The sequence below is a fragment of the Muscardinus avellanarius genome (assembly GCF_963383645.1).
Source record: "Muscardinus avellanarius genome assembly, chromosome: 2".
NCBI lineage: Eukaryota > Metazoa > Chordata > Mammalia > Rodentia > Gliridae > Muscardinus > Muscardinus avellanarius.
In genome coordinates, this window is record NC_137787.1 from 37,436,630 (window position 1) to 37,456,947 (window position 20,318).

General features: G+C 44.4%; 1 protein-coding gene across 1 annotated transcript; it reads left to right on the plus strand.

Annotated features, from left to right (window-relative positions):
• Positions 1-1,068: 1,068 nt before the first annotated feature.
• On the plus strand, positions 1,069-14,879 carry PPIL3 (peptidylprolyl isomerase like 3; the record flags this gene model as incomplete). Its single annotated transcript, XM_080689352.1, has 7 exons — positions 1,069-1,249; positions 1,526-1,638; positions 4,400-4,474; positions 6,753-6,846; positions 7,589-7,656; positions 11,247-11,365; positions 14,753-14,879. 7 exons carry the CDS (start codon positions 1,069-1,071, stop codon positions 14,877-14,879), a joined length of 777 nt encoding a protein of 258 aa, XP_080545478.1.
• Positions 14,880-20,318: the final 5,439 nt, after the last annotated feature.

Genomic DNA, 20,318 nt, shown 5'->3' on the forward strand with positions numbered 1-20,318 from the left:
AGCAAAGCCTAGACACAATACACAAATACACAAATGTTCATTCCCTCCCCCCTCACCTGGAGTATGTGTGTTTGTGTGTGTGTGCTGGGGGCTGAACCCAGGGGCATTCTACCTCCAAGCTACACCCCCAGCCCTATTTCTTATTCTTTATTTTGAAACTGGGTCTCACTGAGTTGCAGAGGGCCTCGCTAAGTAGCTGAGGATGTCCGCAAACTGTGATCCTCCTGTCTCAGCCTCCCAAATGCTGGGATTACAAGCGTGCGCCACCATGCCCGGCTACAATAAGGATTTTCTTAACATTCCTTTCTTCGGTGTCCTTCCATAGCACCCCCCAGTCTAATATTTCCATGATGTTATAATTCTATTAGTTTGTCTTCCCCAGTATGCTAAAGCTATTGGAGAGTCAGAACTATCTCTAATAAATCTCAGCGTGGAAGAGCACAGTGGTGCACACCTGTAATCCCAGATACCCTGGAGGCTGCGGCAGGATGATCACAAAATAAATGCCAGCCTTGGTAAGTTAGCAAGATTCAGTCCCCAAATAAATAAAAAGTGCTGGAAATGTAGCTTGGTGGCGATGTCCACAGGGGTCCAGTCTTGAATAGGGCAAAAAGAACACCAAAAATAACTAAATAAAAATTAAGCAGGACAGTGACATAAACAGTGTTGGCTGTGGTGAAGTAACGTGAGCAAATCCTCTACGTTACTTCTACTCTCACTCGAGTGCACCGCAGGCCGTTTCTAGGACAATGACGGGCCAGGTGTCACCGCCATTACATCCTTGATCCAGGATCCTCGCCCCCGTCCTATGGCAAGGCATTCTTCTCCTCTTAGCTCCTTTTCTGCCCTTTCTCTGCAGCACCCGGAACAGTCGCAGCTGGTTAATCGTGGGCTAAGAGCACAACAATCTACAGACATTTTTTTTTTTTTTTAGTAGAACCTGGGGACATTTCCCCTCCGAGCTACACTCCGAGCCTTTTTATTGTGAAATAGGGACTCGCTACGTTACTGAAGCTGGCCTCGAACCTGGGCTCCTTCAGCCCAGCCTCCCAAACACTGGGATTACAAATGTACGTCCTCACGCCGGCTTCCACGCGCGTTCTTAAATCACTCAAGACTCACCAATCCCGGAAACACCCCGTCTCCTCGTGCGTCACTTCCGGCCCCAGCTTTCCCCGCCCCTTTGAGGGGTTTAGGAAGGAGATCCGGAAGAGAGCGCGGCGGAAATGGTCCCTGGGCTTTCATCCGAGTAGAAGCATGGCTTAGCTCGCTCCGGTAGTTCCGGGTTTTGAATCTTGGCCCAGCGTTTGGTTTTGGTTTTTGTCTTTTGCGCTCTCCAGTCGTTTTCTACTTGTTAGCTCCACCCGTGGCCCCTTTTTATTTTGAAGCAGGGTCTCGCTAAGTTACCGACGCTGGCCTCGAACCTGCGACGCCGGGCGCGCAGGGTGAGCGATCCCTTCGAGAGCACGTTTGTGTTGGGAGGGGAGTCACGTCCTGCAGCGCTGCGCCTTTTGGTTTGCCGTAGGAGGCGGGAGAGGGGTGCGAGGCGAAGGCGCGCGGTCCGGGAGCCCTCCACCTCCCCGCCCTCGGCGGAGCTCGCTCTCCCGTCCCGGGCTCCAGGGGACGCGGCGGAGTGCTGTGGGGAAGCCGGGGCTGAGCGACCCAGGTTGGGCGGGAGGCGGCGGGGAGGCACCGCGAGAAGCCGGGCGTGGTGGCGCACGCCTGTAATCCCAGCATTAGGGAGGCTGAGGCAGGAGGATTGTGCTTCGCGGACAGCCTCAGCTACTTGGTGAGGTCCTCCGCAACTCAGTGAGACCCTGTTTCAAAAAATAATAAAGAATGCCGGGCGTGGCGGCGCACGCTTGTAATCCCCGCGCTTGGGAGGCGGAGACAGGAGGATCGCGCAGGTTCGAAGCCAGCCGCGCTGGCTCAAGAGACCCTGTTTCCAAACAGAAGTATAAAATAGGTCTGGGAGTGTAGCCCGGAGGTAAAAGGCTTTCCAGGAACCCTAGTACCACAAAAAAGAAAAGAAAAGAAAGAAAGAAAATTAGGGCTGGGGGGTGTGGCTCAGAGTAGAATGTCCCTGGGTTTCCTCCCCAGTACCGCAAAAGAAAAAAAGAAAAAACTCATTCTTTTTTCTTTTAGGAATAGAAACTTCAAGCTTTTCTCTTTAAAATTCTGAAAAATTAAATAGTATTTCGTGAAACCATCTAGAAGAAAAATGGTAAGTTTTGTAGAATTTTTTTAAATGTCTTTCATTGTTAAGTACTTTTAGAAATTCAGTTAAGAAAAATAAAAATACATGAATAAACTGTAGGTTATAGAATGTTACAGCGTGGAATGATTTTGGGGGGGGAATTGAACTCGGGCATTCTATCTCTGAGCTACACTTATACCTCCAGCCCTATCTTAGTCTTTATTTTGAAACAGAAACTCACCAAGTTGCTAAGGCTGGCCTCAAACTTACGATATTCCTGTCTCAGCCTCCCAAGCACCACCACATCCAGGTTAGAATGGCTTTTTCTTTCTTTCTTTTTTTCTTTTCTGGTGGTACTGGGGTTCCTGGAAACCCTTCTACCCCTGGGCTACACTCCCAGACCTATTTTATATTTTTTTTATTTGGAAACATGGTCCCTTAAGCCAGCAAGGCTGGCTTCGAAAACCAGCGGGATCCTCCTGTCTCCGCCTCCCAATCCCGGGGATTACAAGCGTACGCCACCACGCTTGGCGTTAGAATGGCTTTTTTAAAACCAAAATTACTTCCTTTCGTATATTTTTCCTTAAAATACACAGACTTTGCCAGGCGTGATGGCACATGCTTGTAATCCCAGCTTTCTGGAGGCTGAAACCAGAGGATCGCGGTTGGTGGACAGCCTCAGCTACTCAGTGAGACCCAGGTTCAAAATAAAGAATAAAAAAAAAAAAAATAAGGCAGGGGGTTTAGCTCGGAGGTTGAATACCCCTGGGCTCCATCCCCAGACACACACACATACAACTCAAACTCAATTCATTCTTTCTTTTTTTTTTTTTTTTTTGCGGGTCTGGGAATGGACCCCAGGGGCACTCAACCTCCAAGCTACGCCCAGCGTTTTGTTGTTGTTTTGAAATGGTTTACCTAACTTACTGAGTTTCACTATTTGCTGAGGCTGTCCTCTAACCTTTAATTCTCAGTCTCCCAAGTACAAAGATTACAGACATGTGCCACTGTGCCCAGCTTGCTTTCTAAACCTACATTGGAATCAAACTACTTATGGAAAATGATGGGGGTTTTGTGTGTTTTTTGTTTTTTGCGGTACTAGGGGTAGAACCCAGGGGCATTCTACCTCCGAACTCCACCCCCAGCCCTATTTTTTTATTCTTTATTTTGAAACAGGGTCTCACTAAGTAGCTGAGGCTGTCTGCAAACTGCAGTGCTCATTGTCTTAGCCTCCCAAATGCTAGGATTACAAACATGTGCCACCACGCCGGGCGCAGAAATGATGTTTTTTTTTTTGTTGTTTTGTTTTTTTTTTGGTGGTACTGGAGTTCCTGGAAGCCCTCCTACCTCTGGGCTACACTCCCAGACCTATTTTTATATTTTTATTTAGAAACAGGGTCTCCTAAGCCAGCGCGTGCGGCTGGCTTCGAACCTGCGTGATCCTCCTGTCTCCGCCTCCCAAGCGCGGGGATTACAAGCGTGCGCCACCACGCCCGGCGAGAAATGATGTTTTGAAAAAATTCATTTTTGCCAATAATTTTACGTTATAATTTTTTCATTTTGCCAATAATTTTGTTGTTTTCATGAGTAAAAATAATTTAGTATTGTTTATACGTTACCATCACTAATATATATATTAAAAATGTTAACGCCGGGCGTGGTGGTGCACGCTTGTAATCCCCGCGCTTGGGAGGCAGAGACAGGAGGATAGCGCAGGTTCGAAGCCAGCCACGCGTGCTGGTTTAGGAGACCCTGTTTCCAAATAAAAATGTGAAAATAGGTCTGGGAGTGTAGCCCAGAGGTAGAAGGGCTTCCAGGAACCCCAGTACCACCAAAAAAAAAATGTTAAAAATATAATTCTTTTTTTGGTACTGGGAATGGAACCCAAGGGCATTCTACCTGTGAGCTACAGCCCAGCTCTATTTTTTATTCTTTATTTTGAAACAGGGTCTCACTGAGTTGCAAAGGGCCTCACTAAGTAGCTGAGACTATCCGTAAACCGTGATCCTCCTCACTCAGCCTCCCACTTGCTGGAATTACAAGGGTGTGCCACCACGCCCAGCTTAGACAGATCATCTTTGAAGTTGTATTTATGTCTTTAATCGGATTGTCATCCTGCATATCCAGTCAGGGAAATTGTACAATACCTATAGTCACCTGAAAAAAAATCTCATTTGTTCTTACATTGTCTCGTCTTTTTAGTCTGTGACATTGCATACAGACGTAGGTGATATAAAAATAGAAGTCTTCTGTGAGAGGACACCCAAAACCTGTGAGGTAAGTACCATTATTTGCATATTAAAAATCAGTTGATACTGCCAGGTATGGTAGCCTATAATCCCAGTATTTGGGAGGCTGAGACAGGAGGCTCACAGGTTTGAAGCAGCCTCGGTAACTTGGAGAGGCCTTTAGCAACTTAGCAAGACCTTTTTTCCAAGAAAAGGCTGGGTGTCCCAGACATGGTGGCACATATCTGTAATCCTAGTATTTAGGAGGCTGAGACAGGAGGATTGCAGGTTTGAGGACAGCGTTAGCAAGTAGCGAGATTCTCATCAACCTAGTAAGACCCTGTTTCAAAATAAAATTAAATAGGGCTGGGGGTATAGCTGGGAGGTAGAGTGCCCCTGGGTTCAATTCTCAGCACCACAATAAACAATAGTAATAATAAAAATATTCAGTTCGTGTAATGGGATGACCATTTTGAAATTGAATCTTGTACCCTAAAAAACTTTTGTGCGTTTTTCTCAGGAAGTTAAATAAGAGAACTGTCCTATAATTATTTCACCTGTTGAAATGACAGAGATAGGGGTTAAATCAGCGATGAGTACATGTTTGTACACACAAGGTTTTTACCCCAATATGTTGTATGAATATAATGCACCAATAAAAAAAATTTAAAAAAAAGAAATGACAGATATAGGAGAGAAGTCAGCGGTATATATTCATTCATTCCATAATTTGAGAAAGATTATATTTTTGTAGGTTTTTTTTTTTTTTAACTAGGAATTGAACCCTAGAACACTCTACTTCTGAGCCACACCTCCAGCCATTTTTATTTTTTACTTTGAAACAAGGACTAGATTAGTTGCTGAGGCTGGACTGAAGCCTGCTGTCCTCCTTTCTCAGCCTCCCAAGTACTGGGATTACAGGCCTACACCATCATCCCTAGCTTGGGAAAGGTTGTCTTGCCGGGGTCTGGGGATGCAATGATGAGCAAGAGACATTCCTTGCCCTTATAGAGCAAATATTCTAGTTAGGAAAGTAGGCAGTGTGGAAGCCAGGCATGGTGATGCACACCAGTATTCCCAGTACTAGGAAGGCTGAGACAGGACAATGGCAGGTTCGAAGCCAGCCTTAGCAACTTAGTGAGACTCTCAGCAACGGAGCAAGTCCATTTCCAAATAAGAAATAAAAAATTGGGCTGGGGGTATAGCCCAGAGGTAGAATGCCTTTGTGTTCAATCCCTAGTTCCATACACACACACGAAAAGAAAATAGGCAGAGTGGGAAAATTAAGTAGTTCTAAAAGGTGATAATGCCTTAAAGGAAATAAAAGGACATAAAAAATAACAGGAAAAGAGCTACTTAATGCTTAGGGAGGTGAGGACAGGCCTACACAAGAAAGTAATGCTTAAACTGAATGCAGAAGGTATGGAATCATCTCCATGGAAGAAGATATAAAAAGAGCGTCCCAACGACTGGGGGGTTAGCTCAGTGGTAGAGACTTTGTCTAGCATGCATGCGGTCCTGGGTTCAATCCCAAGCATTATTGGGACATCATGACACGTGTCTGTAATCCCTATACCTGGGAGGTTGAGACAGGAGGATCTCAGGTTCCAGGACAGCCTCAGCAAGTAGTGAGACTCACATCAACCTAATAAGACGTTATTTCAAAATAAAAGTAAAATTGAGCTGGGGATGTAGTTCAGAGATAAAATGCCCCTGGGTTCAATCCTCAGTACCACCACCAAAAAAAGAAAAAAAAATCCAGGTACAGAGGTAGTAGTTCAGGCCCTAAGGTAGGAAAGCCTTCCCCTTTTGGACAAATTGTTAAAAACTAAAGGAGTCAACATGGTAAACAAGCAGTAGATAAAGGATTGTTATCATATAAGATGTAGAGGGGAACCATGTCATGCAGGACTTCTTAGGGTCTGTGGAAGATTTTCCCAAGAGCAGAAGGAAGCTATGGAAGTGTTTTAGGCAGGGATGTAACATCTAAATGAATGCCTAAGGCTGGGTGTGGTGGCACAGGATTGTAATCCTAGTACTTGTAAGGCTGAGACAGGAGGGTCTCAGGTTCAAAGCCAGCCTCAGCAGCTCAATGAGGCTCTCAGCAATTTAGCGAGACCATGTTTCCAAATAAAAAGTAAAATAGGTTGGGGGCTGTAGCCCAGATGTATAAGGCCTCTGGATTCCATCCCCAGTGCCACAAAAAATAAAAATAAAATATTGTCTGAAAGTCGTGTTTAATATACTGCTATTGTGTTTTCAGTAAATATGATTGATTTCAAGTGTGTTTCTGCTATACATTTCTCAATTATTTTTACTCTCTCTAGAATTTCTTGGCTCTTTGTGCCAGTAATTACTACAATGGCTGTATATTTCATAGAAATATCAAGGGTTTCATGGTGCAAACAGGAGATCCATCAGGTAAATTTTTCCATTAACTAAGAGCAGGGGAGAGCCGGGCGTGGTGGCTCACGTTTGTAATCCCAGCATTCGGGAGGCTGAGACCGGAGAATCATGGTTTGCAGACAGCCTCTGCTACTTAGTGAGGTCCTCTGCAACTTAGTGAGACCTGTTTCAAAATAAAGACTAAAATAGGGCAGGGGGTGTAGCTCAGTGGTAAAATGCTGCTGGGTTCCATCCCCAGACCTGGGGGGAAAAAAATCAAAGGAATTGGATATATATTATGAAGACAAGGATAAAAAGAATGGAAAATAAGCCGGGCGTGGTGGTGTACGCTTGTAATCCCCACGCCTGGGAGGCTGCGACAGGAGGATCGCGCAGGTTCAAAGCCAGCCTCAGCTGGCTTAAGAGACTCTGTTTCCAAATAAAATATAAAATAGGTCTGGGAGTGTAGCCCAGATGTAGAAGGCCCCTGGGTTCCATCCCCAGTACCACCAAAAAGAAAAAAAAACAAAGGAAAATAAAGCATGTGAAGTCTTTACCATTAATAAGGAGTGCTTTCTTTCTTTCTTTCTTTCTTTCTTTTTTGTCAGGGATAGGGCTATTTTATTTTTCTGGCCTGTAAAATTAAATCTAGAAAAGTACTAGAGACTATGTGAAATTTTATTTATATTTAAAGAGTTATACTATAAAGTTTAAGTTTTAGAAATTGAAGCCTTTTTCAACTTTAAATACTTTTGATTTCTTTGTCCTCCAAAATTAGGTACTGGAAGAGGAGGTAACAGTATCTGGGGCAAGAAGTTTGAGGATGAATATAGCGAATATCTTAAGGTATATTCCAGAGCTTCGGAATCTTCTTTCTCCTGCCTGGTTACCCTTGAAGACATTGGTATATATGTGTTGAAGTAACACGAGTTAACATCATTACTAACTGAATGTACTTCTTTGTACTATTTGCATATTTGATAAGTGACGTTAGGGAGAAAAATATAAAAGGCAGGTCTAGCTTGACATGTATACAAGGATCTCATCTTTGAGTCCTGCCCACAATGTTTAACTAGGAATGGAGCAGGATGTTCATGGTGAATGACATGAGTCAATAGTCTGTAAGAGGAGGGAAGAAACATCGCATTCCGCATCGTTCAGTATTAATCCCCATCTTCAGCTAGATGTTTGAACATTCCTATATAAGATTTACTTAATGACTATGGCAGATCGCAACTAGTTTAAAGAAGAGTACATATAAATAAATCTTCACCGTGGTCAAATTAGGGATTTGTATTTTTTTATTTTTATTTTTTTATTTATTTATTTTTTTGTGTGTGTGGTATTGGGAGTGAAACTCGGGCTTTCTACCTCCGCTTACACTCCCAGACCTATATTATACTTTATTTGGAAACAGGGTCTCAGTAAGTTGCTGAGAGCCTCACCAAGTAGCTGAGGCTGGTTTTTAAGCTGTGCGATCCACCTGTCTTAGCCTCCCAAGCGCTGGGATTACAAGCGTGCGCCGCCACGCCCAGCTGGGATTTGTTTTTGTTTGTTTCTTTGCTTTCATTGTTATTGTTTTGTGGTACTGGCATGGGAACCCAGGGGCATTTTATTCTTTTATTTTGAGACAAGATCTCACTAAATTGTGGATGCCCTCACTAAGTTGCTGAGGCTGGCCTTAAACCTACGATTCTCCTATCTCAGCCTCCCAAGTACTGGGAACTACAACTATGTGTACATGTATGAATCTTAGAAACATAACAATGTTAAATGTGAAAAGTATTCCCAAAAAGTAAATGGTAAACAATTTTGTGAAGTTCAGAAACTAACCAAAGGAAATAGCTCATTTTTTTGTTTTGTTTTGGGTTTTGTGTGTATGTGTGTGTGATACTGGGGATGGAACCCAGGGGGCATTCTACCTCTGAACTACACCCCAACCCTATATTTTATTCTTTATTTTGAAACAGGGTCTCACTGAGTTGCTAAGGGCCTAAGTAGCCGAGGCTATCTGCGAACTATGATCCTCCTGTCTCAGCCTCCCAAATGCTGGTATTACAAGTGTGCGCCACCCCGCCTGGCTCCAATAATTTATTGTTTAGCTATGTATAAATACATTAGAGTAGTGATTACTTCTTTGGGAGACTGCAGTAATAGATGGAAAGGAACACATAGACATTTATAACATTTTGATGTTAATTTTTTTAATGTGTTAAATTTTCTGTAAAGAAGTTAAAAATAAAAAACTTCAGCCAAGCGTGGGAGCGCATACTTATAATCCCAGTACTTGAAAGGTTGAGACAGGAGGATTATAGGTTCATGGCCAGCCTCAGCAATTTAAGATAAAAAATAAGCCAAGTGTGGTGGTGCACACTGTAATCTCAGTATTTGGGAGGCTGAGATAGGAAGATCACAAGTTCATGGCCGGCCTTGGCAACCTAATGAGACTTTTTTTTTTTTTTTTTTTTTTTTTTTTTTTTTTTTTTGGTGGTGGTGGTGGTGGTACTGGGGTTCCTGGAAACCCTTCTACCTCTGGGCTACACTCCCAGACCTATTATATATATTTTTTAATTTGGAGACAGGGTATCTTAACCCAGCAAGGCTGGCTTCCAACCTGCTCGACCCTCCTGTCTCCGCCTCCTAAGCACAGGGATTACAAGCGTGCGCCACCACGCCCTGCTAATGAGGCCCTATTTTAAAATAGAGAATAAAAAATAGGCTGAGGGTGTGTGGCTTGGAGGTAGAATGTCCCTGGGTTCAATCCCTAGTACCACAGTAATAATAAAATAAGGCTGGGGGTATAGCTCAGAGGTAAAATCTCCCTGTATTCCATCCCAGTGCCACAAAAATAAATACCTTTTATTCTTTCAGTACTGGAATTTGAACCCAAGGGCACTATATCATTGAGCTATATCCCAACCCTAGCCTGTGTGTGTGTGTGTGTGTGTGTGTGTGTGTGTGTGTGTGTGTGTGTGTGTGGTACTGGGGATGGAACGCAGGGGCTTTCTACCTCTGAGCTACACTCCCAGACCTATTTTTATATTTTATTTGGAACTAGGGTCTCACTAAGTTGCTTAGATCCTCACTAAGTAGCTGTAGCTGAGGCTGGCTTTAAACCTGCACGATTCTCTTGTCTCAGCCTCCCAAGTACTGGGGTTACAAGTGTGTGCCTTCATGCCTAGCCTTTTTTTTTTTTTTTTTTAGACAGGATCTTGCTAAATTGCTGAGACTGGCCTTGGACTTGTGATCCTTTTTTCTTAGCCTCCTAAGTTGCTGAGATTATAGGCCTACACCACACCTAGCAAATGTTAACTCTTAAATCTGGGAAACAAATTAAAGGGTTCTTTAACTTGTAATGGTGTATATATATTGTTTATGTATAAACTATTACATTTTATTGGTAGTCACTTTTTAGGTAAAGCATTAATATGTCCATGTTGCTGCACCTCTATAGGTTTTTTTTTTTTTGTTTGGAAACAGGGTCTCAGTAAATTACTGAGAGCCTCACTAAGTAGCTGAGGTTGGCTTCAAACCTGCGTGATCCTGTCTCAGCCTCCCAAGTGCTGGTATTAAAAGTTTGTGCCACAACACCCAGCTGATAGCTTTTCTAAGTAATATCACCTGGTGAATAGCTAATGCTAGAGTAATCAATGAAGATACTTGTAGTGCGTTTTATCTTTAGGTCCTCTTGACAGCTCATTCAAGTCTTCAGTCTTAGCAAGATCCTTTTAATTTCTGTACAAAGTCCCCCATAAACAATGTCAAGATGTACAGCTAAATGAGACCTTCCTTAGATCATCCAGTCTTGGGGTTATGAACTGACTTCCCATGGGTGAAAGACCATGCAATCTCCATGGCGACCAGTTAAGAGAAAATTGTTTTAATGCCACAAGGCAAGAGCTAACTACTCACTTTGCTAGTCTCTCTGTCCCTAATGTTTACATTCCACCTAAATGTCAATTTACTATCTGTTTGATCCTTGTAAGCCTCTGAATTCTGAGTAGACCCCAACCAGCCCAACTTCCCTTGTTTTGCAGATAAAGAAACTAGCGAGAGTCCAGTATGTGAAAAGGGGTTTTGTTGCCTGATCGTTTCATGCCGGCACACTTTTCCTTAACATAACTGTAAGGACTATTTCTATTTATACACTGATATTGCTAAAAGTGTTTGTGGCTATACGTATCCAAAGTGAAAAGGAAACTAATTGGAAAATACTTTTGATGTGTAAGCAAAGTACATGCACGTTTTTCAGGGATATAGATAATACAGAAACTGAACATTGGGATTACTCTTTATCCAATTAAGAAGCTAGTTAAATGTTTTCTTGATCCCTTAAATGTTGGGAAGGCAAAGAGTACATGTCTTATTTCAACCCTGTGTTTTCAATACACAGGTAAAAACAGATAAATTAATGCTTTGGTCTGTCTTTTTTTTAGCACAATGTTAGAGGTGTTGTATCTATGGCTAACAATGGCCCAAATACCAATGGATCTCAGTTCTTCATCACCTATGGCAAGCAACCACACTTGGACATGAAATACACAGTGTTTGGAAAGTGAGTATTCAGTTAAGGCTCTTTGCCATGTCAATGCCTAAACATGGCTGAGGTAGTAGTATAACAAATAATGAGAAGAATCGTATGAGAACTAACTGTACCTGGAGTTTGTCTCCCGCTTACTTACTGGCTGTGACCTGGAGAATGTTACAACCTCTCTGAGCCTCATTTTCCTTATTTTGGAAAAGAGATGCCAATTTTTTACCAGGAATGTTACAAAAATTCAGAGTAATGGATCTTGAGGCCGAGACAGGAGGATTGCGGTTCACGGACAGCCTCGGCTACTTAGTGAGGCCCTTTGCAACTCAGTGAGACCCTGTTTCAAAATAAAATATTTAAAATAGGGCTGGGGTGTACCTCGAAGATAGAATGTGCCTGGATTCATCTCAAGTACTGCAAAGAAAAAAAATAGCTTTTAAGGTGGGCGTGGTGGTGCACACTTGTAATCCCAGCATTCCAGATGCCAAGACCGGAGGATCATGGTTCGTGGACAGCCTCAGCTATTTAGCAAGGCCCTTTGCAACCCAGTGAGACCCTGTTTCAAAAAAATAAAAAGACGGCCGGGCGTGGTGGCACACGCTTGTAATCCCCGCGCTTGGGAGGCAGAGACAGGAGGATCGCGCAGGTTCGAAGCCAGCTGCGCGCGCTGGCTTAGGAGACCCTGTTTCCAAATATAAAATGTAAAAAGAAGTCTGGGAGTGTAGCCCGGAGGTAGAAGGGCTTCCAGGAACCCCAGTACCACCAAAAAAATAAATAAATAAATAAATAAATAAAAATAAAAAATAAAAAGACTAAAATATAGGACTAGGGGTGTAGCTTGGAAGTAGAATGCCACTGGGTTCCATCCCTAGTACCACCAAAAAAAAAAAAAGAGAGAATAGCTTGTAAGCTGGGCATGGTGGCACTTGCTTGTAATCCCAGTACTTGAGAGGCTAAGACAGGGGATCACAGGTTTGTAGCCAGCCTCAGCAACTTAGGCCCTCCACAACTTAATGAGATCCTGTTTCCAAATAAAAAAAAGAATAAAATGGGTTTAGGGGTATAGGTCGGAGGTAGAATGCCCCCTGGGTTCCATCCCCAGTACCACCACCAAAAGAAAAAATAAAAGAAAAGCAGGAGGCAGCCAGGTGCAGGTGTGTTGGCACAAGTTTGTAATCCCAGCAGCACTTGGGAGGCTGAGACAGGAGGATCACGGTCATGGACAGCCTCAGCTGCGACTCAGTGAGACCTGTTTCAAATTAAAGAATTAAAAAATGGGGCTGGGTTGTAGCTTGAAGGTAGAATGCCCCTGCGTTCCATCCCTAGTACCAGAAAAAAAAAAAATGCAAAGGGGTCACTCACTTCAGGACTTTTAGTGGAAGGCAGTACTCAGAGTAGTGACATCCTTTTATACTTTTTCTAGCTATTTACTATAGCAAAGAAATACTTATGCCTAGTATGATATTGTAATATAGTGAGAAATATTGTCTACATCTCTAATTCCTGGAACAGAGCTCCTAAAAACCTTTGAAATTTTCTTAAATGATAGGCATGAAAGGAATATATTTTATTCAGAATAAGCCCCGTGTGTGTGTGTGTGTGTGTGTGTGTGTGTGTGTGTGTGTGTGTAACTGAGGATTGAACCCACCGTCATTCTACCTCTGAGCTTTACCTCAAGTCCTTTTTTATTTGAAACAGGGTCTCAATAAGTTGCTGAGGCTGGCCTCAAATCTGCAACCCTCCTGTCTCAGCTTCCCAAGTACCTGAATTACCAGAGTGTGCCATTACAACTGGCTGTAATAAGCCCCTTTGAACCATACTGCAGTTGATGCTAATGATGTGACTCTTGGTGGGCTCCTAGAGAGCTTCAGGGTGGGGTCTGATTGCTAGAGGAACAAATCATGTGATCAAGGGTTGACACTTTGCCCCTAACTCCCCACCTTTTCCCAACCCTGAACCCAAGAAGGGGAGAGGAGGTAGAAATAGAATTTAATCACCTATAGCCAGTGATTTAAAAATCAATCACATCAAGCCGGGCGTGGTGGCGCACGCTTGTAATCCCAGTATTCGGGAGGCTGAGACCAGAAGATCGCGGTTCGCGGCCTCAGCTACTTAGTAATGCCCTCTGCAACTTAGTGAGACCCGGTTTCAAAAATAAAGAATAAAAAATAGGGCAGGGGCTGTAGCTCGGTGGTTGAATGCCCCTGGGTTCCATCCCCAGACCCACCAAAAAAAAAAAAAAAAAGAATAAAAAATAGGGCAGGGGGTGTAGCTCGGAGGTTGGATGCCCCTGGGTTCCATCCCCAGACCCGCAAAAAAAAAAAAAAAAAAAAAATCAATCACATCTATGTAATAGACCTCCATAAGAACCCCAAGTGGGAGCCGGGTGTGGTGGCGCACGCCTGTAATCCCCGCACTTGGGAGGCGGAGACAGGAGGATCGCGCAGGTTGGAAGCCAGCCGTGCTGGCGTAAGAGACCCTTTTTCAAAATATAAAAAAAAATAGGTCTGGGAGTGTAGCCCAGAGATAGAAGGGCTTCCAGGAACCCCAGTACCACCAAAAAAAAAAAAAAAAAAAAACCCAAGTGAGGCTCAGAAAGCATCTGGGTGGTGAATACATGTCTGTGTTGGGAAGATGGCCTGGAGGAGAAGAGCATGTGCCCAATACCTTGTCCTATGAATTCCTTCATTTGATATTTCCAAGTGGTATGCTTTATAATAATATGTAATATTAATCTCTTGAGTTCTACGAACCATTCTAGCAAATTATCAAACCCAAGAAGGGGTTCTGGCAATGGCTAATTGTACAGATTGCCACCTAGGACTCCCCTCTGGCATTGTTGGGGGCAGGATGGCCTTGTGGGACTAAATTGTGGGGCCTGCATGAACTCTGAATAGTTAGGGTCAGAATTACATTTTAGGACACCCAAAGAATAGAAAATTGGGAAAACCAACACATTTGATGTCTGAATTTACATTCTGTGAGTTTATTTTCCCTTTAATGAAAGGAAATTAATAGTTTGCTGTGTATTCAGCTAGAGAATTCACAGAACTGTAAGACATGGTCCTTTCCCAAGAATCATGCTATAGACATTTGGAGAATATATATATATATATATATATTTTTTTTTTTTTTTTTTTTTTTTTTTTTTTTTGCGGGTGTGGGGATGGAACCCAGGGACATTTGACCTCCGAGTTACACCCCCTGCCCAATATTTTATTTTTTATTTTGAAACAGGGTCTCACTGATTTGCGGAGGGCTTAAGTAGCTGAGGCTGTCAGCCAACCACGATCCTCTAGTCTCAGCCTCCTGAATGCTGGGATTACAAGCCTGCACCACCATGCTGGGCTTGGATAATATATTTCAATCTGAAGAAGTGTTTCATATGTTACATTTTGTCTCTTTCAGGGTAATAGATGGTCTGGAGACTCTAGATGAATTGGAGAAGTTACCAGTGAATGAGAAGACTTACCGGCCTCTTAATGATGTGCACATTAAGGACATAACTATTCATGCCAACCCATTTGCTCAGTAGCTATTACAGTAGCTGGACAAATACTTGGCCAGCTGTTTGCTGGCACACGCCCATTGTGGTTTACCCAGGTTTCATTATGTCAGAGATTTCATCATCCTGCTTGTTTACAGCAAACTCATCTGAGCTGTTGGTACCAAGTAGAGCCCAAAAGCTTTTACTCCTGTTCTGAGGACATATTCTTTACTACTTCTATTATCTAATGTATTTCTTTAATTTTTATATAAAATGATACCTTCTGTTTTTGTTAAATGTGAATAATCATTTTGAAATATGGAACCTCAAACACAAGGGTTTTTTTGTTCTGTTTTGTTTATGTGGTACTGGAGATTGAACCCAAGGGCATTCTACCTCCAAGCTATAAGCTACACCCCTAGCCCCATTTTTTATTTTTTATTTTGAAACAGGATCTCACTAAATTGAACACACTAAGTATGTATTACTAACAACAGGTAATTCAGGTATTATTGAAGTATTTTACATGACTTGTTCACCTTTTATAATTAGAGAAAGGAGGACCAATGTAAAGTCCTGGTCTAGAAGGTACAGCTAATCAATCTGCTATTTTCTCTGGTCTTCAGATTTACAATAAAGCCCTAAGAACTCCTAGAGTACAGTAAACAGTATTTCCCCACTGATTTGCTTGTGGAACATTTTTTGTGTGTATGTGATGCGAAGATTGAACCCAGGAGCAGTCTACCTCTGAGCTATATCCCTAGCCCTGTATTTTTTAATTTTTTATTTGAATTTTGAAACAAGCTAAGTTGCTGAGACTGCTTTCAACCTGTGATCCTCCTAGCTCAGCCTCCCAAGTATTGGGATTATAGGTGTGTACCACCACACCTACCCAATTCAGAAACGTTTGGGTTCTTTTTTGGGGGAAACCGGGTACTGAGGATGGAACCCAGAGGCATTCAACCTCTGGACTATACTCCCAGCCCTATTTTATTTTTTACTTGGAAACAGGGTATCACTAACATGGTAGCCTCACTAAGTTGCTGAGACTCCTGAAACCTGTGATCCTCCTGTCTCAACCTCCTAAGTATTGGGATTTAACCACAGGCATGCACCACTGCACCCATCTAACTTTTGGGTTCTTAAGAGTTTTGTTTTTGTTTTTTTTTTTCTTTAATGGCAGTACTGGGGATGGAACCCAGAATCCAGGGGCATTCTACCTCTGAGCTACAGCCCCAGCCCTATTTTTTAGTCTTTTTATTATTATTTTATTTATTTATTTACTTACTTATTTTGGTGGTGCTGGCAATAGAACCCTTCTACCTCCAGGCTACACTACCAGACCTTTTTTTTTTTTTTTTTTTTTTTTTTTTGGTGGTACTGGGGTTCCTGGAAACCCTTTGACCTCCGGGCTACACTCCCAGACCTATTTTTATATTTTTATTTGGAAACAGGGTCTCTTATGCCAGAGAGGCTGGCTTCAAACCAGCGCGATCCTCCTGTCTCCGCCTCCCAAGCGCAGGGATTACAAGTGTGCACCACCGCGCCTGGCTCCTTATTTTTTATTTTTTATTTGGAAACAGGGTCTCATGCCAGCCGCTGGCTTCAAACCTGTTCTCGATCCTCCTGTCTCCACCTCCCAAGCTCAGGGATTATAAGTGTGCGAAACAGGCCCAGCCTTTTGGGTTTTTTTTGTTTTTTGTTTTTGCGGGTCTGGGGATGGAACCCAGGGGCATTCAACCTCCGAGCTACACCCACCCCCTGCCCTATTTTTTTATTCTTTATTTTGAAAACGGGTCTCACCGAGTTGCAGAGGACCTCATTAAGTAGCTGAGGCTGTCTGCAAACAGTGATCCTCCCATCTCAGCCTCCCTAATGCTGGGATTACAAGCGTGCACCACCAAGCCCAGCTAAGAGTTTATTCTTTTTTATTTTATTTATTTATTTTTGCGGGTTTTGGGGTAGAATCCAGGGGCATTTGAACTCCGAGCTACACCTCCTGCCCAATTTTTTATTCTTTATTTTGAAACAGGGTCTCAGTTGCAGAGTGCCTCACGAAGTAGCTGAAGCTGTCCGCGAATTGTGATCCTCGGGTCTCAGCCTCCCAAACGCTGGGATTACAGGTGTGTGTGCCACTACACCCGGCTTGAGTTTATTCTTAAATATCTGCCTAGTTACAGCCATAAAGATATCATAGATAGAGAAGAAGGTGTACTGGTTCCCCACCTTGGGCTTAATGCAAGTACCATGAAGTTCAAGGTCCAGAACACTTAGGCTGTATGCTTGTGCTGACTTCCTTGAGCTCACACCTAGAGCTTTGCTCACTGAACCACACCATTAATTAAAGAAACCTGCTACCCTACTCTGGCCTCGTTCTTATTCTCTAAGGACCAAGCCTCCTGCAACATAACTACTAAGAAAATTTAAGAATCAGCCTGTTCCCCACCACCACCACCCTCCAAAAAAAACCAGGCATGCTAACACTGGAATCCCAGTACTTGGGAGGCTAAGACAGGATTGAAGGTTCTGGAGGGCCAGCCTCAGCTACTTAGGCCCTCTGCAACTTAGTGAGACCTGTTTTAAAATTTAAAAAATATGCTGGGTGTGGTGGCGCATGCTTGTAATCTCCGTGCTTGGGAGGCGGAGACAGGAGTATAGTGGAGGTTCAAAGCCAGCAGTGCTGGCTTAAGAGACCCTGTTTCCAAATAAAATATAAAATAGGTCTGGGAGTGTAGCCTGGAGGTTAAAAGGGTTCCATCCCTAGTACCACCAATAAATAAAATAAGGCTGGGGTGTGTAGCTCAGAGGTAGAATGCCCCTGAGTTCAATTCCAAGAACCACAAACACATTTTTAAATAAGCCATCAGCAACTTACTGAGACTTTCAAATTTTTTAAAATAGAGCCAGGTGCCGGACGTGATGGCACATGCTTGTAATCCCAGCATTTCGGAGGCTGAGACCTGAGGATTGCTGTTCGCAGACAGCCTCAGCTACTTAGTGAGGCCCTCCACAACTTAGACCCGGTTTTAAAATAAAGAATAAAAGTTGGGCGGGGGGGGGGGGGGGGCTGGGCATGCAACTCGGAGGTAGAATGCCCCTGGGTTCCATCCCCAGTACTGCAAAAAATTAATTAATTAATTAAATAAAATAGAGCCAGGTGTGGTGGCACACGCTTGTAATCCCAGTGCTTGGGAGGCTGAGACAGGAGGATCCCACAGGTTCAAAGCCAGCCTCAGCTCCTTAGGCTCTCGGCAACTTAGACCCTGTTTCCAAAAAAAGTATAAAACTAGGTCTGGGAGTATAGCCCGGAGGTAGAAAAACCCCTGGGTCCCACGTCCAGTACCACAAAAAAAAAAAAAAAAAAAAAAAAAAAATTTAAAAATAGGAGCTGGGCGTGGTGGGCTTGTAATCCCCGCATTTGGGAGGCTGAGACTGGAGGATCGCGGTTTGCAGACAGCCTCAGCTACTTAGTGAGGCCCTCTGCAACTCAGTGAGACCCGGTTTCAAAATTAAGTATAATATATATATGGCAGGAGGTATAGCTCGGAAGTCGAATGTCCCTGGGTTCCATCCCCAGACCCGCAAAAAATAAAAAATACGACTGGATGGGTAGCTGAGAGGTAGGCTGCCTCTGGGTTCATTCCCCAGTACCACACACACACACACACAAATAGAGATGGGTGTAGCTCAGAAGTAGATTGCCCCTGAATTCTAAGCACCCCAAAAATCATCACCTACAAAATAGAAGCTGGAAAGTTGGAACAACAGATTAGCTCATGTTCCTCTCTAAGGTTTAATGCAAACTATTCTCTATGGCACTAACTCGGGGAGCCTGGGCAATTTCGGGCTCTGCTTACTTAAAATTTCAGTTTTCAGCTGGGCGTGGTGGTGCACGCTTGTAATCCCGCAATCCCCACGCTTGGTTGAGACAAGAGGCTCGCACAAATTCGAAGCCAGCCTCAGCAACTTAGTGAGACCCTGTTTCCAAATAAAATATAAAATAGGTCTGGGAGTATAGCCCAGAGGTAGAAAGCCTCTGAGTTCTACCCCCAGTACCACCAAAAAAAAAACCTTTTTTCTCAGTTTTCACGTGGGCACGTTGGCACACACTTGTAATCCCAGTACTTGGGAGGCTGAGACTGGAGGATCACAGGTTCGAAGGCAGCCTCAGCAATTTAGCAAGACCATGTTTCCAAATAAAATAGGTCTGGGAGTGAATCCTAGATGTAAAAGGCCCCTGTGTTCTATCCCCAGTACCACACATACGCAAAAAATAAGTTTGGTAACGTAGCACATGGCCCGAGATTCCCTTTTGATTCGAATTGTTTGGCTCAGTCCAGGATAATGGCGTCTCATACTTAACACCCCACCCTTTGTCAGTTGACTTGGCCTGACACTACAATGCTGGAATACTGTTTGCTTGCTCCTTTGTCCTTTTAAACCTTGAGAGAAAGCCGGGAGTGGTGGTGCAACGACCCTTTCCAAATACAGTATAAAAAAATAGGTCTGGGAGTATAGTCCAAGGTAGAAAATCCCCTGGGTTCCACCCTCAGTACCACAATACATTACATACATTGAAAGAATCCGACCCAATTTCAGCACATGTGGTGCCTAGCCATTAAAAACTACTATTTTTTTTTGTTGGCGATGCTGGAGACCCAACCCAGGGGAAAAAAAAAAAAAACAACCTAGTTTTAGATAGGTCTCACACTCAGCAAAACCGCAAACAAGCCAGTTACTGATAGGCGCTGTGTGATACTGGTGGTCAGCTGTTAGCATCGTTTTAGGGGTTGCAGTCAAGTATGTGCGGTTTTGTATTCTGCTCCCCCGACTTCCTCGGTTCTAGCGTTCACACACTGCTTCAGTGAGCGTGGGCAAGACATCTCCCCAAGACTTGCCGGGTCCTCCCCCAAATCGAACAGCGACCAGGCACCAGGCCCACGAAGACGCCTCCGGCCCTGCTTTAGGCCGCCGGCCTGGCTCGCCCTGGCGCCTGCGCACTCCGCGCCGCGCCCGGCCCCGCCCCGCCCGCTCCGGGGGCGCGCGCGCCGGCCCCGCCCGCTCCGGGGGCGCGCGCGCCGGCCCCGCCCATCGCGAGGACGCGCACGCCGCGTCGCCAGTTGTTTTCAAGCGCAGCAGCTACGACTGTCAGCTCCATTTTGTGTTCGGCGCCGCTCGCGGTCGGTCGGTTCTTCTGCAGTCGCGTTGCGAGCTCGGTCCCCTTCGGCCGGGAGCCCTTGGCAGGACGGTGAGACGCAGGGGGGCGGGCGGGTGTCCCTTGCTGTGCGCCCGGCGCGGCCCTCCTGCCCGCCGCGGAGCCGCTCAGGCCGCGCCGCTGCGCTCCGCTCGGCGGCGGGGCGGCGGCGCCATGTTGTCTGCGCGGCCATAAGATGGCGGCGGGGCGGAGGCCGCGCCTTCCTCGGGTTCTAGAATGTTCCAAGGCCCCGCCGCCCGGGGTCAGAGGGCACGGCGACCGGGGGGCCGGGG